At 38.3% G+C, this 25,033-nt stretch overlaps 1 protein-coding gene across 4 annotated transcripts in view; it reads right to left on the bottom strand.

Moving 5' to 3' along the window:
- LOC139962555 (polycomb protein SCMH1-like) overlaps positions 1-25,033 on the bottom strand; it is a 42,379-nt gene that overhangs the window by 8,852 nt on the left and 8,494 nt on the right. For all 4 annotated transcript variants that reach the window (XM_071962657.1, XM_071962658.1, XM_071962659.1 and 1 more), the window contains exons 4-11: positions 23,623-23,857; positions 22,733-22,824; positions 21,278-21,521; positions 15,334-15,465; positions 11,783-11,986; positions 10,725-10,886; positions 6,453-6,569; positions 3,118-3,257 (exon numbers count right to left, since the gene is read on the bottom strand). In XM_071962657.1, the coding sequence (XP_071818758.1) occupies positions 3,118-3,257; positions 6,453-6,569; positions 10,725-10,886; positions 11,783-11,986; positions 15,334-15,465; positions 21,278-21,521; positions 22,733-22,824; positions 23,623-23,857 (1,326 nt within the window). The remainder of the gene's footprint in view (positions 1-3,117; positions 3,258-6,452; positions 6,570-10,724; positions 10,887-11,782; positions 11,987-15,333; positions 15,466-21,277; positions 21,522-22,732; positions 22,825-23,622; positions 23,858-25,033) is intronic.

Genomic DNA, 25,033 nt, shown 5'->3' with positions numbered 1-25,033 from the left:
GTGCCCCGATTCTTCAGCAAAATGGAATAGAAATAGGTTAAGCTTATGTTAGTGGGTTGAAAGCCTACAGTAGGCTACAAGCAACTGTTACGTGATACCAATTTATGATATCTCAATCTCATTATAATTTTCGTTTTCAAAAGATTGAACCAATCTGGGGAATTTGCATATGTACAAGGAAAGGCAAAGGTTTTTTTGAAAACTTTTGGATATGATTAGAGTTGGGTACAGCTAACATGAATGGGTTAAAGGCCTACAGTAGGCTACAGGTAAAGGCTAAGTAATACCAATTTATGACATCTTCAATGTTTAATTTCATTTTCAGGAAACCATAAATATGCAAAGTGAAGGCAAGTGGTTTTCTGCAAAATATTTTAGATTAGTGAATCATATCAATATCAAGATTTATGAGAATGAAAAAATTATGGACTATCAACTAACTGTTCAATGCATTATATTGTTAACTTTTGAAAGTAAAATCAAGTTTATAATTTCCTGGTCAGTTTTCCATTTGCATTTTCACCTTGGTAAATTTAGTGTGGGAAATGATACTGCAGCTAGGGGGGGGGGGGGGTGAATGCAGCATCCTGCAGCCAACCTGTGAAGGAAATAATCCATTGTGCTCCAGTTTCGTACAATAGGCAACTGCTGGGCCGCAGAGATTAATCCCTATAGTTTGATATTGATTCATCCTAGCTCAAGCAGGATTTTGTAACTGCTGCAACCTTTTGTTTTTAACACTGGCCTTATGTACCAGTTATTCACTACCCTTTATATTTGTTTTAAAAGACAGTTTTCCTAAACTTCATGCAATGTCACTTATATCCCACGCCTTACAATGTTAACCGTTTGTTACTTAACTGTATCATCATGTTCTCTCGCTGTAGAAGCATATAATGTATTTTTTAAGTGCAATTCTGTGCAGTAAATGAGCAACCTACACATGCTAATTTAAACTTAGGACAGAACTCTATTGCCAAAATTTCATAAAACTTTTCAAGTGAGAAATGGAGCTTTTATCGGTTGGGCACAGGAATAGCCGAGGCCCTAAATGCATTGCAATTTGCATTACTGTATCCTAAGCCATGGAACTTCTACCGAGGTACTGTATGGCAACTGTGGAGGTTCGTAATTAAGAACTAAAAAGAAAACCTGACATTGTGTATGCTCTGACTGATTACCATATCGCTCACTAATGGTAGGAAATATCCATGGTGAAGTGTTATGTTATGCATGAAATCTCTCACACTAGACAACTACAAAAGGTTTCCTTAAAAGCATAATTCGTCAAAAATTCATAAAGTATCCTCATGATGGTACATTCCCATTTTTGTTGTTGTGAGAATGCTAAAACTACACTGAGGTCAAAGGTCAATATGCAAAGTTTGCTATAGGCGGTAAGAAATCATCAATCACTTTTGTAATACTGGTACATGTATACTACAAAAGCTTTTAGATATTCATTCCAATGACATGTTGCTGAGCTAGAGAATACATCAAAATGATGCAAAAGGCAAAAACTCTATGATGTTTTTTGCTTTACTGACAAATCATAAAACACAAAAAATACTCATAATTTTTTAATTTTCAATTTCAATGGGATAGTATCTATGGGCTTCTGTAATAGGAAGGTAGTAGGATGTTTAATTGCTGAGAAATGAGACATCAAATGAGAAAGAAGAAATCAAGAAAATGCCAAACTGCCAACAAAATTGTGGAATGTCAAAGTGTGATAAAATCGGCCAATTTTGAATCAATGCAACTGAAATTTCCAGAATATACTTATTTGATGGTGTTCCAAGCATACAATAAATTTCTTAATTTTCAAAGACGTTGAACTATGACATACTACAAAATTTGGAATGACCCTTTACAAAAAGAAAGTAAAGACAACCCATTGCTATAGATTCCTTCATTTTTGTTTTTGTTTCTGTTTCTATCTGTTACTTGATGAGGCCTTCTCATCCTCACTGGTCAAACACTAACAGCGTCGTCGACTACCATTAGACGTGGTACCCTACAAGGAATCACCCCCAGAAGCCGGCCAACCAGAGGTACATCTACGCGGCTAGGGCTTAAATATTAAAATTCTTATATTTATCAGTACATCAAGATCTTGTATGAAAATTGAAAGAGAGAAAGAAATTTCTACTTTTGTTTTTAACTTTCACTCCCTCTTGTCTTCTATATTGTGTGCTCAGACATCTTTTACATATATCTGTACATTGTCACTCTATGCAAAGATTGTACAGACTATCACTAGATTATACCTTGCATACATGTGTAGAAATTCAAAAACTATAAAACAGAATACAGCCCACCATCATTGCAAAAGAAAAACCCAAGCATTTTATAGAGACTTCACAAATAACATTTCTGTTCAGGTCATGGCCAGATGGAGTGGTAATGTATTCTTTGTTGCAACAACGCCCCCCTCCCTCCCCCCCCCCACTGCTAATGGTTTTGTCCTTTCATAACCTGTGCATCAGTTCTATATAATGTGACATACCAAGGCGAAATAACAATAGATAGCTCCAATACATCAATGTGCTTCATCTTAGGAGTCATGCTGAGCAGAACAATATGACAGCATCAAGGAAGGTTATAGCATGATGGTATCAATGAGAGCAATGTGTGGGGAAAGTTCTTTTTTTCAACCTTTTTATCAGAAACATATTGTAGTTAACAATTCGGGTGCATTCATAGCTATCCAATATAAGACATATGCACCTTCCTAAATGTAGTTTTCAATTCAATAGTCTCTGCACTTGGCTCTTTTTTGTTTTGTTTTGTTTTAAATCATGTTATTTAACAAGAAAAACTGTACAATCAGTAACTTGAGTCAATCACCCAGCAGGTATGTAAACTATTACAGCATTTTCATGTTTGCGACTTTCACTCTGAAATGAATCACCACTTGTGGTTTGATGTTTCTTGGTGACAGAACAGAGACCCCCCCCCCCGGACGGATGATCTGAGAGTAACTGTTCATGATACTGACACTGATAGATAAGCCAACCACTTGCGCCGATCACACATTGATGCTCCAGTTGTGCTACCCACGCAGTTATACACATAAATACTGTAATTGTGTAATAAATGGCCAAAATGATTTACCTGTCTCCTAAAGAGTTCTGAATGTTGGGAAATGGCTGGATCTTGGTCCACCACAAACCTGATGACCTCTTCGATGGTCCATCTAGAGGGGTCACTGCTTGACGTTCTTTGGTTTTTGTTTTCTGTCGTTGAGCTGGCAGCTACAAGAGAAAAAGTCTTTTAGTGGTTTGGGGAATCATTGCTGCATAGTAAAGTCATGGTGTGTGGGAATCAATGCTGCAAAGTAGAGAAAAGTCTTGGTGTTGGGGAATCAATGCTGCATATTAGAATAAGTCATGGTGTGTGGGAATCATTGCTGCATAGCTAAGTCCTGGTGTGTCCATGGTTAAAACACTGCTTCCGGACGCAGATTCCTGTGTTCGTAACAATGCTGATGGCATGGGGGAATCAATGCTGCATAGTAAAGTCATGTTCAGTATTGTTACTGGGATTTTAAAACTTGTGTCCACGGGACGCAGCATCTTAAAATTGTTTGCTTTGGCTCAGTGAACTTGCGTCTAGGCTGCTGTCCTCCCTGAAAAATTACACTTTAAAATACGTCTATAAGAACATACAATTTAGTTATAATGACCCCGACAATACGCTAGCTTGTGCATAAGGGAAGCGTATAGTGGTAAGACTATAATGTGTACAAACAAAATGAAATGATGAAACCTTTAACTAATTAGGACTATAATGTGTACAAACAAAATAAATTGATGAAACCTTTAACTAATATACAACAAAGAAATGACTCAAACTGCAAGCAAAAAATTTGCAGGTAGACTAATTACCATATATGCAGGCCTGGATGGCATGCAATGCACACTGCTGTACGGTATACAACCACAGCGCTTAAGGGTCTATGATAATGTTATAGGCTATGGATTTGCTGTGAATATCATAAATCAAGTAAAATGAGTTTCTAGACAAAATACCAGCATAAAACTACTGCATTTGTGTTAAACTGTTTAATTGAGCCCCTTCAATGTTGCAGTGACTGTCAGACATCAAGTTAGATGAGTGTCTAGGCAAAATACCATCAAAAAAAAACAATGTACTTTTTCAACTTATTTAACTGAGCCCTTCAAATGATGTATAGATATGCTCTGCATGTCTGAAATAAAGTACAACTGCCCTGCCACTTTCAACCGCCCTTATTCTTCCCTACTCAACAACTCTGTAGTAGCTCTGTGCTTTGAACTTGCAGGGATATCACCTACGACCTACTTAAAAATCCCTGTATCTACAGTGTGCAGATCTCGCTAAATCCCAAGCAGTTCATTAATGCATGTATGCCTGTTCGAACGTCGGAGTGTCAACTGCACATGCGCAAATCCTGAAAGCCTGTGAAGCAACGATCATATCGCCGTACCTACAACACGTAGTGTATCTTTTAGGTTCAAAAATTTGTAAAAATGCTGAGGGAGGTTGAGTGTTTTCCATTAACCCTCCAACATCCCTCTCGCAAATCGAAACTTCAAACTGGATTCGTTTACGAATGAACTTGCTTGGCCGGTTAAGTAAACTAGTTCAGTGAGTGTATTGCCTACATACTAATTGTAACATTCATGTTGATCGCAAAGTGCAGACTACATCCAACCATAGAGCAACTGATTCAGCATTTACCCTGGATGCTTTGCAGTTTTTCCAAACAACCAGCTCCACCAAAATTATAGTATGTGAATTAGTCTTTACACTATGTCGATTAAACATATCAAACTTCAATGGCTACTTTTGACGATGCATAAATACAGTAGTTTACACTTGAAGATTGCACCAAAAAAACACCAAAGGTCTAAAGGACCCCGAAGATTTATGCAAGTTTGCAACGAAGACATTACTGTGGTATGAATGCACATTTTGCATTAGTTTCTCAAAAAAAATAGGGTTGCATCCATTGGACGCAAGCAGTTTGAAGATTTTGCGTCCCTGGTTAAAACACTACATGTTGTGGGGGAATCAATGTTGCATAGTAAAGTCATGGTGTGTGGGAATCATCGCTGCATAGTAGAGAAAAGTCATGGTGTTCGAGAATCAATGTTGCATAGTAAAGTCATGGTGTGTGGGATTCAATATCATATCCTCATAGGACTTTGTAAGGTAAAGTATTTGAATTTTTCAAAATTAAAGATGATATTTTAAGAATGCATCTGGTAACAGCTGAATGAATCATGTAACCATGACAATTAAGCTGAAAATGTTGTCGTTGGTATTTCTTTATGATATTTAAATCAGTATCCACATAGGAAAAATAACATTTTTAATTTCAAATTTTTAATACAGAGAAGATTGAGACCCAAGCAGCAATACCAAATGTAACACATTTCAAGGATAAATCAGAGATTATAATTAGAAAGTAAAAAAGCTTTGAAGAACATCTACCACCATAATGACATGCTGGACAACACTAACTGTGATACAGCTCCTGGAATAAGGAGGGTTTAACCAGTCAAGATAGATCCAGGGTTCTCAAATAAGAAGTGGAATACTTCTGTCTTTCAAAAGTGTCACACTCTCTGTGTGTCACCTCATCTCTCCCCACTCCCCACCCATTCAATGCTTACCCTCTGTTACCACATCTCTCCCCTCTCCCTACTCATTCAATTCTTACCTGTTACCTCATCTCTCCTCCACCTATTCAATACGTACCCTCTGTCACCTCATCTCTCCCCCACCCATTCAATTCTTAACATGTCATCTCCTCCAGCCCATTCAATACTTACCCTGTTACCACATCACTTCCCCACCCATTCAATTCTTAACATGTCATCTCCTCCAACCCATTCAATACTTACCCTGTTACCACATCACTTCCCCACCCATTCAATTCTTAACATGTCATCTCCTCCAACCCATTCAATACTTACCCTGTTACCACATCACTTCCCCACCCATTCAATTCTTAACATGTCATCTCTCCCACCCATTCAATACTTACCCCTCTGTCACCTCATCTCTCCCCTCTCCCCCACCCATTCAATTCTTAACATGTCATCTCCCGAAACCCATTCAATACTTACCCGTCACCTCATCCCTCCCCTCTCCCCCACCCATTCAATTCTTAACATGTCATCTCCCCCAACCCATTCAATACTTACCCCTCTGTCACCTCATCTCTCCCCTCTCCCCCACCCATTCAATTCTTAACATGTCATCTCCTCCAACCCATTCAATACTTATCCTCTGTTACCCCACCCCTCCCCTTTCCCCCACCCATTCCATACTTCCTGTTACCACATCCATCCCCTCTCTCCCACCCATCAAACCTTATCCCTGTGTCACCTCATCTCTCCCCTCTCCCCCACCCATTCAATTCTTAACATGTCATCTCCCCCAACCCATTCAATACTTACCCTCTGTTACCACATTTCTTGGCACCTTTGAATCGATGGGGGAGTCTGTAGATAAGCTTCTTTTCGTCGTACCCGGTCTGTGCTGAGGGAGAGGACTAAGTTGGGAACTGGGTAAGTCTGCAGCAAAATACAGAAATGGGCAGGGAGTCATTTAATCAGTCAAATATGCTACAAAAAATAGTCAAGTTGGTTTAATAATAATAATAATTAACAGTTCTTATATAGCGCAACTTACAATAAAGTCTCACCGCGTACTGTACTTAACCCTGGTCATTGGTAACTTGTCACACCTACACACCAAAGTGTGCCCAATTCAAACAATCTCTCCTGAGGCACCACAGCCACGTGTCCCCTGGGGGAATTCCCATAGGGTGCAGCCACAAACAAGAGCATGCAACTATATTTACAAGTCACCTCGCAAGTCCCCATTTATACACCTGGGTGAAGAGAGGCAATGGAGATAAAGTGCCTTGCCCAAGCACACAATGCAATGATCTGGCCAGGGTATGTACAAGTACAAAGATGTATAGCCCTTTCTTTTACACATGAACCATACTAATTTATAGAATCTTCAATACTGCTGTGCAAAAACTTAAACAGTACACTAATAAAATATGTCCTGAAGGGACACGGAAAATGCTTTGATACTTCTGACATCAAATCAGCAGAGTACAATAATACCCAGGTAGGATTTGTTAGGGAATAATTTAAAATCAAATTTTCAAAAAAATTTGGCAAAGCAGTTTTGATGTTTGCTTAGTTGACTTGTCATAAAAGAAAGAAAAAAACCAACAAACAAATAGTTCTGTGCATAAACACAGCAGTACATCTTCCGCATATTTTGGTATATCACTTGGCTATGTGATACTAAAATAACTCATTCCTTCTTTGAAATTTGATGACCATTTAAAAGCAGTGTTTCATCTTTCTTTTCATATGATACTTATGACAAAACATCTAAGCATAGATCAAAATACGATTGTATTTGATCAAACTAAGACACCATAGTAGTTATTTCTCAAGAAATTAATTTAGTTAAATTAACAAGCAAGTTAAAACTGATTCCAACCTTGCTTGAAAAGTTGGTTGCCTGGACACTTTTTCATATTAGTACTAGATATTTGGATGCAAATATAAAATTAAAAAATTCACTTTAGCCGAATTTCACCTTTGTCTGCATATGTTGAATAGATCTATATAGCCGTGCTAATAAATGGTATTGTTTATATTATTCTTGTAGGCATTGTATCAAAATCTTACCAAAAATTAATACAAAAAGCTACTTTGAAAAAGGTTATCCCAAAATAAGTCAGAAAACCCATTATACTTTCAAATTATAACTTTTTGCAACTTAGCACCCTTAATCATATAAAACTTGCTCATAGGAGACCATTTAATAATTGCTCCAAGGGGAGGGGGAGTGGGTAGACCATTCCTCAGACAATACTGGAGGGTCCAAATTTCATTCATACTGTTCCCTGTTATCACGATAATGACAAAGTTTCACTTTGATTTCTAAGCCTTGGCTGTTTCATTCCAACATATCAAATGATATGATTTTTAACAATACAATTTGAAACGGATCAGATATACAGGCATTCATTCATAACCTGGTTTTTCAATTGTCGCTTCAATAATGGAGTATGATTAAAGAAATTCCAAATGTTATTAATAATTAAAAATCGCAATCTGAATTATATTTCCCTTTATTTCTTTATCCTCACAGGAAAGTGTATCACGTTGGGGGTCCAGGTACAAAATGGTTAAAAGGTTGTTTGACCATGACGAGGCAGTTAGAAGGGTGCTGGCCATGGACCCCAAGACCAGCCACCTCTTACCAACATGGCAGGACAAAGATGTCCTAGAAAGCATTTGTAGCGCACTAGAGCAGGTCTCCAAGTTTACGGACATGATTTCTGGGAAAATCATGTAACCATTAGTTCAGTCATTCCCACACTCGCACTCTTTGAAACAGAGATTTTTGCCACAAAGGGGACACACAACTAACAAAAGACATGAAACGACGAATGTAAGAGGACTTCCGGTCTTGCTACGAAGGGAAAGACTTTGTCACATTATTGAAAATAGCTTGTTTTCTAGACCCGCGGTACAAAATTGATTACCTCGACGACGATGAACTACTAGAAGCAAAGAACTGTATTATTGCAGAATGTAGAGGTAATATGGAAAAGAAAGCCAAGAACACTTTTATTCTTAGTGAAGTTTCAGGGGAAAACAGTGAAGGGGAATGTAATCACAATCAAGGAAAAAGAAAGTTTGCAGATCTGCTGCAAAAGGCGAAAAAGCGGGGGCATGTTGGTGGTGTTGGTGGCCAATCTGCGGACCTTACCAATTAGCAGAAAATCAAGAAAGAGATTGGGACATATCTTGCCATCGATTCGATTCAATGGGAGGCCGACCCACTGGAATGGTGGAAGGGAGAGGCAGTCAAGTTGCCTTGGCTTGCTCTTTTGGCAAAGAAATATTTGTGTATTTGTGGATCCAGTTCTTCCTCTGAGCGACTTTTTAGTACAGCTGGGGACATTGTTACCGCAAACAGAAGTAGGCTCCAGCCAGAAAAAGTTAGAATGTTTACGTGTTTAGCAAAAAATCTATGAACTTGAACACAATCATGTACTCTTAAATTCTAAGATTTATATCAGAGCAGTGAGTACGCAAAATTAAGTATTATCTTTTAACGAGGTCCTGTAAAGTACAACTTAGCTCATAAGCTAGACATTTCTGAGGCTAGCACAATTAAAATTCATGCCAAAACACTAACTGTGACTTTGTGAAGAAAAAAAAAAAGACTAGGGGTAAAACCAAAGTAAAATTTTACATGCATACTTTTTGTTCGTATGTTAACGCAAACTGAGTAAGCTTTTTCTTTCGTATGAGTTTGACATCAGTTCGAACGATTTTCTTTTCTTCCTACCTCGATGTTTCATTTGTTCGATGATTCAGCTACTGTATCCATTGCTATCTTTTTATTCACGTTTGTATTCTTATTGTTCTTATTATGACTCTTTTATTTTTATTCTACTTTCAGCTTTTTTATATCAGGGCGTCGGGGGGAGATTAGCTTTACGCTAACTGAGTTTACCCTTAATGTTAAATAAACAAATAAATATCACACATGTATATTTCAATTTCTACAATTTCTCTGTGCTAAGTGTTAACTATCGGGGCTCTCGGACGCGACGAAAGACCGCAGAGCAAACTTACCCCGAGTTGACTTTTGTACCGATTGCTACTTATACATGTACACATGGCAGCAGTGGTCTAGTCTAACATGCACCTGTGAGATACTTTTCTGGAAAAATGCCAATATTTTCGTAACCCAAACGCGCTGCACGTGTACCGTAGTCTTTTTAGTACATCACACCACAACATAAATACCACTGCACTGCAGTTGATTTACATGTATGCGTATTGTACACGCTAGTATTCAGTGTGTGTTAGTTTAGAAACGGAGTATTGCCGATCGATGTTTGTTTCATAATTTCGGAAGTTTCGTAAGTTCAACTTTTAAAAGATTGTAAGAAAGATAAAATATCTTTTAACATTTCATCTTAATGTAGCTACTCTAACATGTCATTTTCAAGTTTGTCATTAGTTTTGTGACAATGTTAATTCGAAATAGTGTCAGAATTTTGCATCAGCAAATGCAATTATTTTTTGATCACCAGGTACACAAATATATCAACATTTTCAGGGGGGCTTTGCGCCTGGACCTCAACAAGCGGTCCCACCCATTCACCTCGCTGGGGCCCTAAATCAAGCCCCTAGACCCTACGCCATTATGCTCGCACGTTTTGCGTGCTTGGTGTCTTCGCTGTTCGAACACCAGCGGGAAATCGGCAGTTGTTTAAAATGTGTTCGCGCGAATTCAAACAGGTTTTCCAACACTGCCACATGGTGACTTGTTGATTTTAGTGCTTTGAACAATAGATGAAATGTTGAGGAAAATCCCAGTTGTAGTTACAATACTGGGATTCATGTTGCAACACTACGGGTTGTGTGAATTTGCACTACTGCACAACGCTAGTCACACCCTTAATCATATAACAATTGCTCAAAGGCGAGGGGGATAGAATATTCCCGAAGGCCAAAACACTGGAGGGTCGCGCGCTTAATCATAATTGCTCCAAGGGGAGGGGGTAGACCTTTTCTCCAGGCCAAACCACTGGAGGGTCACAAGGATGATGAAGATCAAAAACTGGGATCAAAAAGCAAAACCGTTTCAGGGATCTACCTCTATCTCATTCTTACCTTCCCTGGCACATTTAGGACAGATTCTTTGAATCTGCTTGGAGGAGAAAAAGTTTTCACAGCAGAGGAGTTGTTCAGCAAGTTTATCGATGTACTCCAAGAGATCTGTCTTGCTTTCTGGCACCTTCAGGAATGTTGTGTATGTGTTGCCACCGAAAGAAACTGAAGGGCAGGAGATATAAATGGGTCGGTGAAAAACTTGACTTTACATGCATCCAAATGAAATGTGGATTTGTGGATTTTAATGACATTCGTTACTACAATGCATTATAAAAAAAATTCTGGCAACCCGGTACGGTTTTTCCGGTTACCGGTATTTCCAGTTTTCTCAAGAGCATGGATCGCTGAACTATGAAAAGTAAAGTTCCTTTGATGGAGTCAGGGTGTGCTCCACTCATGAAATCAAAAATCATTCTGGTCTACTACTAAACACTACAGACTGCTTCTCCCCTCAACCCCCCCCCCTCCCCTCCCAACATACCATAACTATCCTTAGTGGTTCAGTTTAACCCATTACTAAAATAATATTCCACTTTTTAGAGGATGATGTCAGTTAGAACTTTAGTCTTGAATTTTCATAGTCTATAAAAAACATTGTTGAGTTCCACTAATGATTCCATAACCTACTCATGTTCAAGATATTCAATTGAAAAAAAATGTTAATCTCTGGAAAACTTGACCAAGGCAATATGATGATAAAGTCCTCTCTTCAGTGCAGGACTGTTAATGTTTCATAATTTCATAAATTATAATAACTCAACCAAAACATGTTATTTTAACTTTATTTAGAAAAACAGATGCACTTCAGATGTTTCCAAGGGTAATTTCTCAAAAATTAAAGTCAGCCTTCAAATGTTAAAGTTATTCTACCTGCAACTAACTAGAATATGTTAAAAAGGACTGCTGCAGAAACGAAGCAAAAACAACGACAAAAACCTCCTCAGAAATCTATTATAAAACTGGACTGTCTCAAAGTCGATGAGAAATTGCACACTTGATCGTGCAATTTTCTTCCAGGATTATTTTTTTAAGCCCAACTATTAGATTGTTTGACCTACCTTTGATGCTACTACTGCCAGTCGGGAAGGCCTTCATGAATGGGTAAACTGCTTTTGGTTGCACGGCTGCATCTATGCAGAGCTGGGCAATATCCTGAAGGACGTAGCTGGGGACAGCTGGGCCTATCTGGGCCGGCATCTGTTTCACTTTCGATGAGCTAAGATACGGACCGCAGACACAGGTGGTCTTAAGAAATATCGTTGCTGAGGGAAAACAAAAACATAATCGCAAGATTATTCGATTGTGCACGACTGGTAATCTACTATAGTATCCAATGGATGAAAAAAAAAACATATTCCTTGGTCACCATTCCGAACGAATTACGTAGAAAAAATCGCAACAAAAACGTACGATGCTGTCACTTTGGATGGTAGAATGAGAAGGGATGGCATTGACCGGAGGGAACGGTCATAGAGGGTGCAGTGTTAAAAGGTGACCAGTTCATTCTAGTCACTGTAGAATGAGGGTGCTAAGGTTGTGGGCAGACAGGTAAGTGAGGAGTGAAGTAAATACTAAAACCCAATCACAAGATTATTCGATGAATGGAAAAGCTGACACACTAGCGCGTGTATTTTAATTTTATACTGTGTAAGTGGATTCTTGTATCCTTTTTCTATTCTTGGTCATGACATATATTCGATATTAGTTAAATTAGTTCACAATGATGTCATGATACCTTTGATACAGTTTTCAGAACTTCAAAGACTATAATCCAGTCTTGCTGTTTTCAGGATTTAATTCAGACAAAACTAGGCAACAATGTGTTGGTGGGATAGTGAATTCAGAGTGTCTTCTACAAAGTTATTTATTTAGTGGTTGCTTTCTAGATTAATAACAGCATAAAGTGACTTACCATATATATACAGTAGCATTAATCTGAATCTAGAAAAGCATTCACTGTATTAGGCTAGTCCAGTATCAAAGCTTTGCAACATTTTCTATCATGCATTAGGATCGCTTGTAAATCTAGGCTATACCAGGCTGAATGTGTAAAGATGGCATTTGTGATTGGTCTGTTGTAGGGTTCTTCTTTTATGATAAAAACACTCAAATAAGTTCAATTTACCATTTAAATTTCAGAACAGTACAAAATTATCTAACTTTTTATTTTAAACTAACATTTATGGACTGTTTAAGAACTGCAATCCTAGTGAACAGGAAGAGTGTCTGTCCATTTGACAGAGCTAATATAAGTTGCTTCTTTTAACCAATCACTGAGCGGCTTTATAGCAAATGCAGGTGTTGTAGTCTTCAGTTTACTAGGATGTTACAGGAGTTGTTATTGCTTTGTCTTCAGGTTGTTTTAGAATCCTGATGAATATACTATACTTTATAAATTTTCAAAAATAATTAAGTAAACTATGTTTGATACTTTTTTAATTTTCAAACCAACTAACATACTTGTGGGTTAGTAGGATAGTGGTGCATTATTGCTTTTGAGTTTCATAGAAACTGTAGCACTATTGTAACAAAGATATTAAATTCAGTTACAGTACCTCAAAAGTTATGTACACAGTAAATATTTTGCATCTCCATGTTTGTGTTTCTGAACAGCAGAGAATTTCATTGCATTCACGTTTCTGTTTTTTCCTTAATGTCTGGTAATGTTTTGTGCTGTCCCTTCTACTTTGTAATGTCTGGTAATATTTTGAGTTTTCCCCTATGCTTTGTAATGTTTCAAGCTGTCCCCTAGACTTTGTAATGTCTGGTAATGTTTCGAGTTGTCCCTATACTTTGTAATGTCTGGTAATGTTTTGTGTTGTCCCTGATACTTTGTAATGTCTGGTAATATTTTGAGTTTTCCCCTATGCTTTGTAACGTCTGTTAATGTTTCGAGCTGTCTCCTATGCTTTGTAATATCTACCATGTTTTGTGTTGTCCCTATACTTTGTAATGTCTGGTAATGTTTTGTGTTGTCCCTGATACTTTGTAATGTCTGGTAATATTTTGAGTTTTCCCCTATGCTTTGTAATGTTTCAAGCTGTCCCCTAGACTTTGTAATGTCTGGTAATGTTTTGAGTTGTCCCTGATACTTTGTAATGTCTGGTAATGTTTTGTGTTGTCCCTGATACTTTGTAATGTCTGGTAATATTTTGAGTTTTCCCCTATGCTTTGTAACATCTGGTAATGTTTCGAGCTGTCTCCTATGCTTTGTAATATCTACCATGTTTTGTGTTGTCCCTATACTTTGTAATGTCTGGTAATGTTTTGTGTTGTCCCTGATACTTTGTAATGTCTGGTAATATTTTGAGTTTTCCCCTATGCTTTGTAACGTCTGGTAATGTTTCGAGCTGTCTCCTATGCTTTGTAATATCTACCATGTTTTGTGTTGTCCCTATACTTTGTAATGTCTGGTAATGTTTTGTGTTGTCCCTATACTTTGTAATGTCTGGTAATGTTCTGAGTTGTCCCTTATGCTTTGTAGAATCTGGTAATGTTTTGAGTTGTCCCTTATGCTTTGTAATATCTGGTAATGTTTTAAGTTGTCCCTTATGCTTTGTAATATCTGGTAATGTTTTTGAGTTTTGTGATGCCTGGTAATATTTTCGAACTGTCTCCTAAGTACCCCTATACTTTGTGGCAAAAGAAGACTTGTTTTTTTTTAAACTTTGGCGTTTGATTTTCTAATTCCCTGTATTTGGAGTTAGGTAGTCATGTATTTCCTTATTCGTATTGCTTCCTCTACTGAACAAAGACTGGGAACCATTAAAAGGAAACCAGAATTGGGTAATGATTGTGGGGGGTATTTGTTTGATTACAATATGGTAGCCAATTTCCTTGAGAAGGAAGGTTTTCTCAAAGTGAAGGACTTCGTTTACAGTGCTATCCAGCAGAAGACCTCTCTGTGTACAAAATTATAGTCCCAATTCATCCCTATAATAAGATTTAACCAGAATACCTGTCAATTAGAGTCCAATCTGGAACATATTAGACCTTACACCTAATTTAGCAATATAATTAAGATATGTTACAGTAGTAACAGTACGTCTGTTTGACAATTAATGCAATTACCAGCTTTTACAGTACTTCAAACTTTGAATTTGAGATTGCAAGTCATGGACATATATGCTTAAAATGCCCATACTGAATGAACCATACTGAATACAAAGATCCTGCAGAAAGCAAATGCACAGCAACAAACATTCCAACCTTCCCACACCCCCCCCCCCCCTCACACATTCATCTTCTACATCAAACCTACACAGGCACATATGATGGTCCTCTCTAACAAACCCCAGACACCATAGACATAAAATGGCCCTCGAAGAACGGAGAAAAAGTAAGCCTCAGTCTGGAGCTGCAAATTCAGTAATCAACTCTGCAAGTACTGATTGCTGTGATGGAGCTGTGCATAACCCATACACAACATGTGGTGTATTCAAACCATGTAAGAAGAATCCTCAATATACTGCAGGTCTGTTTGATACCGTGCAACACTATGGATGGTCTTGTGTCTCGTTAGTGTATCGGTAATATAATTTTGTGTACCAATACTGTTATATCTTTGTATTTTTGTACAACATAAGTAGCTTTTCTTCACTAATCTCACCTGCTTCAGGGGTATTGTTCAAGCTGCTAGAGATGTGTGGATCTTGTTTTGTCACTGGTGGAGGGGATGTAATCAGCTGCGAAGGTGACGGCAATCCTGGTGAAACGCTCGGCCTTCTGACCTTTGGTTGACCTATGCCAAAGAGATGATGTATATAAACTAGTCTAGAGTAACTTGAAGCATTATCGATCAATTTATGTTGAAGCAATCTATATTTTATACTGTAGAAAAGACCAAAGATTCGGACCAGGGACCTCTTGGTGACTAGCCAAGCTCATTGCCAACTGAGCAATCCAGCCCGTAGTTGGTGGCGAACCCTATATAGGCTGCGATCCCTACATAGCCATTTCTCTGCTGGGAGCGCCACAGTTGTAGTACCTTGTATACAGTTCTGTGCACAGTAACTTGCATACAGTACTGTGCACAGCACCTTGCATACAGTACCCTGCATGGTACCTTGCATACAGTACCAAGAAAAGTACGGTAAGTACCTCCCATACAGTACCTTGCACAGTTACTCACAAACAGTAACATGCACAGTACCCTGCGTACAGTACCTCCCATACAGTACCTTGCACAGTAACTCACAAACAGTAACATGCACAGTACCCTGCATACAGTACCAAGAAAAGTACCTCCCATACAGTACCTTGCACAGTACCTCACAAACAGTAACATGCACAGTACCCTGCATACAGTACCAAGAAAAGTACCTCCCATACAGTACCTTGCACAGTACCTCACAAACAGTAACATGCAAAGTACCCTGCATACAGTACCAAGAAAAGTACCTCCCATACAGTACCTTGCACAGTACCTCACAAACAGTAACATACACAGTACCCTGCATACAGTACCAAGAAAAGTACCTCCCATACAGTACCTTGCACAGTACCTCACAAACAGTAACATGCACAGTACCCTGCATACAGTACCAAGAAAAGTACCTCCCATACAGTAACTTGCACAGTACCTCACAAACAGTAACATGCAAAGTACCTCCCATACCGTACCATGCAAAGTACCTTGTGTACAGTACAGTACCGCCAATAAGTAACTTGGTAAACCGCGCTCTTTTTTTGCGCTCAGTGCATTTAACCGCGCTCTATCTTTTGTTAAAACCCGCACTGAAATGCGGTAAACCGGGGGAAATGTTTATCAGAGCACAGATTCCGTCGGAAGGCTTCCCTAATTCTATTCATGCCCGCTAGAAGTGTGAAGTTCATTGTTACCGTCAGACGGTCAATGGCTGTAATCCTACTTAATTCCTTCCAATCCGGTAACAAAAGAATATCGATCATCGCTGGTATAAGGAAGACCAAAGGTTTATACTCGGTCAAGAGAAGGGATAGTGTTAAGCATGTTTCTTAAACTGTTTAAATTCAACATACAATACAAATGTCCGCGCAAAATATGTGCCCAAAATAGTTGACCATTAAATCCCCAAAAAAGGAATTCACATTTTACGAGGAAGATCATTGGTACAGCAGGCTGTCGTCTTAGGATTTGCATGCTACAGTACTGTACAACATTCTTACAATGTGCGTGAAACACTTGTTCTTAGTTAAACTTGGCAACTCGCCAAGAAACGATTGTCAGTGAAACATCTATACATAGCGAAACAGTGAACAATATCCAATGCACCGAGTCTCGTCTCGTATTCGTAAGCCTATGAACAGTACTCTATAAATCAGTGCAACGTTTCCTAGCCTAATGTACCTAAAGTCCACACAAAACACGAGGCCTGATGTTACTACTAAAAATGATATGTTACCCTGAAAGGATAAGGCACGAAGTTTACTTCTTGCTTTTTATTACTTCTGGTAACCAGAACATATCGGGGAATAAAATAAACACGTATAAGAAAGGTTTTCCCCTTCAACACGAAACTATTCTCGTTTAAAATAAGTTTTACTCGCGCAGCACAGTACCATTCATAATTTGCATATTACACCAAATTTACACTTGGCGTCCAGATGGCGGGAAAATGTAACATCATGTTCAATTTGTTGTGTCGTTCCCATGGTGCAATGAACTTGTTGTCAAGTTCGAATGTCGATGACCTACTTATGTTCTGTGACCAATGTCAGTGGGAATTATGTGTGTAAAACTTGGGTTTTTCCATGTGTTATATATATATATATAGAAGTTTTACGTAAGTGGAGCGAATTTCGGGGAGGCTCGTTGATTGTGAGTAAGCACTTATCTAAGCATCAGTATTTGTGAAAAATATCGTAAGGTTTTTCAGATATTCTCGTTGAATGTCCCCTCCATATATCTCTCTTTCTCCGTCCACTCAAAGCTCGACAGTTACGCTAATTCTGTTAGGGGGGGAATTATCGTAAATATCGCGATAACTTTTGAACTATTTATCGTGACGGTAAAAAGCAAATATCACCCAACCCTACCTCCACGCTATGAATAGCGTTGTATCGATCGGTTCACTCCCATTGTGTCGGTGGTGAATAGCGAGCCCGGGGAATTTGCATTCCTTTATTTGGAGTGCAGGAAAAGTAGCGTTCCTTTTTTTGGAGTGGGGTTAATTAAAGTTAAACTGCGTTTTGCGCTGAACCGTGCTAATCTTTACCAAGTTACTTATTGGCGGTACTGTACCTCACAATCAGTACCATGCAAAGTACCTTGTGTACATCATCTTGTGGACAGTGCCATGCACAGTACCTATATATATATATATATATATATACCTGATATATACGTGATATATATATATATATATATATATATACATGATATATATATATATATGTACGTGATATATATATATATATATATATATAAATATATATATATAAATATATATATATATATATATCATGTATATATATATATATATATATATCACGTATATATATATATATATATATCACGTATATATATATATATATATATCACGTATATATATATATATATATATATATATATATACGTGATGAAAACAGAAAATTAACCAGCAATTGTCACATCCTTCTTTTCTATATGTCTTGTGACACAGTAGGCAAGGTACTTGAAAGGAAGCTAAAGTAGATAAGCACAGAACATGCAGTCTAAGTTCACAGATTTAAAATCTCATTTAATTCAAAAGGCTTCTTTGAATTTGAAACCACTATGTCAACACTCCCAGTTGTTACTGTACCTGCCATAGTAGAATAGCTAAACCTCTAAAAAGCCTCATAATGAATTCCATTATAAACACAACAAATAAATCCCTATAAAACTTTTTTTTTATTTACTTTCCTTTTTAATTTAGGTTTCTTTATCTATTCACTACACAACAATAAAAAAAAGAAGCTGTTTAGACATTCGAAATTGAAGGCATGAGGTTCACCACAGGTGTTAGGTTTGGCAATTTTCTACACAGGTTTGCAGACTAAATATTTACGGAAAGGTAGTTCCTGATACCAATAACAAAATTCACACTTGTCAAAAGTAAGGCAGTATAGAGTCATTTTATTAAACATTTAACAACTAAGTTTTAAGGATTTACATTGTTGATATTGATTATTCTCCAAAACATTCAGGGAGTGTAATGTCTTCCTTAGTTAATTGTTTTACCAAACGATTTCCTCCACTAAAGCATAGACGCATACAGCATAAGACAGACAACTTGCAGCCAAACAGTTACAAAAATTCTGCAACTCGACAAAGATATATACAAATACAGGTATGTGCCCAGGATTTCCTGAGTGCAGGGTATACTGATTGCCGTCCTGGGGGAGGGGTCTAAGGGCAGTGTTCTCCACTACCGGTTTTGTCCAAACAACCCCCTGTCTAACACCTGTTTTTTAACATTTTTGGCACGTTTCCAAAAAAACTTTTCATGAAGTAAACTATTTTGGCTCTACTCTAGAATTAATTAGGTCAGTCAGTAAAGGATCGGTAAAGTTATGCAAAATATTATCTTATACGTTCAAGAAAAGTAGGTAAATATCTCCGTAACATTAGGGTAAGTAAAACACACCTCAAGCCAACTGACTCCTTCGCATGAACAAAACAGTCTATTCCCCATGATACACCAGGCACAGTCTATTCCATACAGACATAGCACGATATCAAGGCCTCAACAGCTACAGTATGGCCATCTTTATTAAAGTAAAACGTGCAATCCCATGTTTTAGGCCACTTGGCATGATTAACTAAATGCTAAATATTGTTCCATGTCCTTGTAGAGAAGGTCAACTTCGCAAAATACAATTTAAGTTGTGTTTTTGTTGTTACGTGAGATCCGTAACCGACGAAGTGGTTAGGCTATTTACTATACACTTAACTATGATAGGATAGTAAATTTTCCTTTTTTTGTGAAAATTCTAGAAAATACTTTCTTTTTCTGCCGCTCAACACCAGATGTGGTCTTATGGTTAATTCATAAATGGGTGTACTAGAGCCTTGTTTACATAAAATTAGTTGCATTTAGCACAAAATGCCAGTTTTGCATGAATTTTTCGAAAGTATTTTGCTTGAGCTTTCGTAAAATTTGAAAGGTGTACCAACCTACTTTTCGTACACAATTCAGGGGCGTAGCGAGCGGGGGGGGTGTGGGGGGGTGTCACACCCCCCCAATAATTTGGTCGCTGTCGGCAAATTTTGGGTCTGTCGGCAAAAGGAGAAAAGGTGAAGAGAGCGGAAGGGGAAGAAAGAAGGAAAGCTGAATAGAGAAAGGAGAACGGGAGCTTCTTCTGTGCCAAATTTGACTTAAAATATGCACCAGATTGCATCTAAGGACGTTTCAAAACTAAAAATTTTCAAAAGGGGAGGGGACACCCCTACCCTTAGACCACTCCCCCATTTCAGTCACCACTTCCAGATCCGTCGGCAAATCAAATTTGACTTAAAATATGCACCAGATTGCATCTAAGGACGTTTCAAAACTAAAAATTTTCCAAAGGGGACGGGGACATCCCCTCCCCTTAGACCCCTCCCCCATTTCAGTCACCACTTCCAGATCCGTCGGCAAATCAAATTCTCCACACCCCCCAACAAAAAAACCTTCGCTACGCCCCTGACACAATTGGTAATTTCTCTACTGATTTTCAGAGTTTTGTTCTCTATACAGTGAATGTTGTAAAGGACGGGTTTTTACGAACTTCAAAAGTAATGAAGTTGATAAACTTTAATTCTTTTCAACTTTCTCACTGCAATTGTTATCCTGTTGGTGTTGAAATAAATAAAGACTTATTTGTTATTTGATCATCTATTTATCATTCTTTCATTCATTGTGTGCATCTGTCTAATAAGGACTGATAATTGGTTGATATGCCTGAACTTGGCAGTTATCCCAGTCAAGCACAGGCTGTGTTGGGTTAGCCTTGCACAGTGTAGAATCATTTTTCATTGGACTTAGGGCCTATCCATTACTACTCATATTTCAGCAACAATTTTGAAGTGTTCTTATTTTTTTTTCATTTGGCAAATGTAAGAGAAAATTTAAAACACTGCCTAAAAAATAGCAATTCCTGGAGATACATGCAAGGCAAATATAGCACCAAATATTGCACCATTTGGCGTCTAGCCCACCATCGGAGGGCAAAAATTTTCCAAAGGGGAGGGGGACACCTCCTTTCCTTAGACCCCTCCCCCAGGATGGTGATTACCCCCCAGAACGGCGATTACCACCCGGACAAAAAAATGACCTGCGGAGAACACTGTAAGGGGAGGGGTGACATTTTTCGATTTACATATTACTAAACGATATGATTAAACGATTTCTCGTTTACCCCCAAATGGGGAATATAGTGTTAGGAATGTCAGGATTTTAGATGATAAGAAGTGCTGGGCGGGATTCACGATTTTTAAGACACTGCTGGGCGGTAATTTTTAGTGCTGGGCGGGGCCGCCTAGCGTGGGCACATCCCTGCCAATTTGTTAAGCTGTTGTGTTGCTCTCTTGCCTGTCCTCTTAGGACCACCGTACGTCACATTCTCCTCACCTTTGTTACCTGGAGGTTGGAGGTAGTGTCCCGTCTTAGCACACCAACCCACAGGGAAGATATCTCTACTGTTGTATTCACACCAATAATCGAAGGCACCGCTCCATCCATCGAAGGAGATGAAGATCATGTTATCTTTAACTTTTGCGACGGTTCCTGGACAGATGAGAAAAGAGTTTTTCCTGTCCACAGCCTCTAACTTCATTCCAACTTTGAAGAAGTTTTTCTCTGGTGTCGGTGGTTCCTAGGTTCAAAGATATTTAACTACATGTAAATCTAAATCAAATAAAACTGTTGGCAAACTACTTATCCACTAAGGAGCCTGTGTACGATTTTTTTTTTTTTAGCCTCTGAAGAAGATCCTGCTAGGATCGAAACGTCAGCACAACTTACAGTACTTTTACAGATACATGTTAATCTGCTTGATACCTTCAACAAAGGTGCTTACAAGCATTAATTGAAGTCCATGAAGGTGGTTTCTTTTATACAGTAATACATGTCCATATTCACATCTCACCATTTCACGCAAGAAACTTGAGTTATGTGCTGAAGCAAGTCTGAAAATTAATTGCAGACAGCTTAACTCTACAAGTTAATATAAAACAACATTTTAGCACTGGGTGTAATAGATTTAATAACAAACCTCTCTCCTTTTCATATATAATTAAACAAACCTAACAAGAACTTTGTAAACATGGCTTAATACTCAGGGATGAGACTGAAAAATCTGAAATTTATCGATTGCTGCCCTGGGGGAGGGGTTTAAGGGGAGGGGGTGTCCCCCTCCCCTTTAGAAATTTTTTGTTAGGCAAGGAGGACTTAGATGCAAAATGGTGGACTCTAGATGGAATCTATCACATCACGTAACTCGCCAAAAAAGTGTGGAATTTCTGCTTGTATAATTTATCCATTAGCTTTTTTGAACCAAAAAAAGGCTTTTTTGCTTGCTTTGTGCTACTTGATTCCACCAGTTCGTGTTCCTTCCCTTCACAGTCCAGCATGTTCGGCAAAAAAAAAAAAAAAAAAAAAAAAATCCAAAAAATAATAAAAAACGCGAATTACGAGAAAAAACGCGAAAATGAAAAAAAAAAAATCCGCGTTTCCGCGGAAGAGTCTCATGCCTGAATACTGCTACAGTGACCTACACATTACAGAAGTCTTGCTGTCTGTGTTTAGCCAGATTCCAGCTTTTTTAGCCATATATGATTTTAATTTATCAAACTCAGACATCCTCACTAGAAAATCTCCACCAAATGAAAATCAAATAGCAAGAAATAATTGATTCCAATGGATTTTTCCAAACATTAATTTAATCCAGAAAATTTTCTTCATGCTAGTATTAATCACATGCATTTAGCTAGTTTATGCCAAAGCAAAGCTGATTTAACTTGCTTACTTATGAAAGCTACTAACGGTTGTAAAAACACAGAAATACCTTCACAAGAAAAGCCTTACCGGTTTGAAAGCAGATGCTGGGGCAAGTTTGGCTGAAGAAGTTAATGTTCGTTGAAGAAATAATGGCCAGGAAGAAGCATTCATGCGAAAACCTATGAGAAAAATAATTATCATTACAAAAATGTAAGATGATTAGGATTTACAAACACAGACTTCCTAAGGCATCCTAGAAGTGGAAACAGAGTCTTGTACGATAAATAGCAAATTTCTGAAAACTTCTGTCAATCAGGTTCTTTGGGGAAGTCATAAAAATTGAAGAATTATGCAAATTTTGAGAGCCCCCCCCCCCTCATCTTGGTAATTTTAATTGTTTTTTTGAGGGTCTACTTCTTCTTGTCAGATACATACTACAGCAAACAGAAACACACAGACTGTGTGAGGGTTTCTGAGTTTCAAATTGTTATTGTTGAACTTCCTAGAAATGATAGGATTTGGACTTTTTGCTGAAAAATGTCATAAACTTTATTTGGTCTAGTATTTGTTTGAAATATTTACAGTACATTGACAGATCAATGGCCAATCATACGCTACTGTTTGATCAATTACTGTATATATATCCTACAAATTCTCACATTGTCAAATTTTCAACCAAAACCTGATATGCTGAGATTCAACCATCTGTGAACTTTTACAAGGTATCTTTAAGGAAAGTTTCCTGTCCTGCCTGAAATGTGTATTAGTGCTCTGTGTTCCTGACTCCCTGTTCGCTGCTCCTCGCTTCCGGCGGCTACAGAGATTTCAGACATAAATGCTACTTTGTGTGCATCCGAATTTTAACAGAATCACAGTTTTGAGTCCTTGAAAAGTTATAAAAATACTCTTTGAGGGATGCAGGACCAAAAAGTTAAGAAATATTTTGTTTCCATATTGTGAAATATATGTTTACTCACCTAACGGTGGCTGTAACATCCCACCGTTAGCCTCACATTTTCCAACAGGTTTGATATCTGAGGAATCCACCAGCCTCCAAAAATCGTTCTTGTTGTCACTCCCGTCTAGCCGTAGGCGGAGCCTTGGACCCTGGATTCCCACAACTGTCGCTATGCAAGTAGCTGTCGAGCTCCTCGGATCCTGGGCTTCGAGTTTGACATTCAAGAGAAATTCATTCTGAGGAACCTCAGGGTTCTGTAAGAATATGTAAGTAGAATCTTTCACAGAGGACCAAAGAAAACAAAAAGGTACCCCTGTCAAGAGGATGATGAGGAGGCTGCAGCAGTTTGCAGCCAGGCACAGCCTGCTGAGGAGGCTGCAGCAGTTTGCAGCCAGGCACAGCCTGCTGAGGAGGCTGCAGCCTTTTGCAGCCAGGCTGTGTATGACATCATCTCTGGTCATGCGCGGCAGGACTAAATTCGATACTGATTCATCCTAGCTGAGCATTTTTTTAGCAGCTACTGCAGCTTTCTGTTTTTGACACAGTGACATGAGAAGATTTCTATCAACCAAACATATGAACTCATGTCTAGTTTGCTAATAATGTTACAGGAATAATGAAGCCATGGATCAAAGACAATTTATCTTACGCAGTAATATAAAATCTCTGATGTTCGATTTTTGAGTTAACCCCTTCCTCTTTGACTGAATGGGCTCGTTTTCAAATTGGCTCCTGTGGCCTTGCCACAACTCACAGTAACTTTGTAACCTGTCTTGCTTATTTTTTTCCACATGCGGTTGGCAACTGTACTTTACCTTGAGTGATGCTCAATGATTGGGCCAGGGTATTGCGGTCATGGAAGTTTGGCATTTTTAGCATTACTTAAACGTACCACTTTGTTCAGATTCCAAATACAAGGGCTACCCTTGACAAACTGCTTCTAATTGGCAACTTGGAGGAATGAGCTGCACATTTTACTAGGTTAGGTCTAATTATCTGACAAAATCATCGAGCCCAACCGATTCCTGGATATGCGAAAGACAACATTGTAATTGTTACAACATCTTAGGTGTTTACAGTATTGTAACCGCTCACGAAGACCGAACTGAATCGATAAATTACAACACTACAGTTACATGTGTGAATAACATTCAGCTTGCCCATACATAGACAAGACCACAGCTCCTGTTTGCTCCTAATCTATGATTCAGACATTCAGTTTACTCAAAGAATGATATACCACATAGCGGTGAAGTTGTGTTGAAACTACACCATGCGCACCGGAGGCTATAACAGTATCTGCTGTCAGCTGTACGTACAGGTACCATACAATGACATCATCAAAATACATACAATGGTCATCATTGTAAAAAATGAGATATTCATAGCTTCATCATCATTAACAGTAGCCATACTGAACAGAACCTGGG

This window comes from Apostichopus japonicus, chromosome 21 (genome assembly GCF_037975245.1).
Source record: "Apostichopus japonicus isolate 1M-3 chromosome 21, ASM3797524v1, whole genome shotgun sequence".
Lineage (NCBI taxonomy): Eukaryota > Metazoa > Echinodermata > Holothuroidea > Aspidochirotida > Stichopodidae > Apostichopus > Apostichopus japonicus.
Note: the sequence above shows the minus strand (reverse complement) of the source record. Positions and strands in the feature narration are given on the sequence as shown.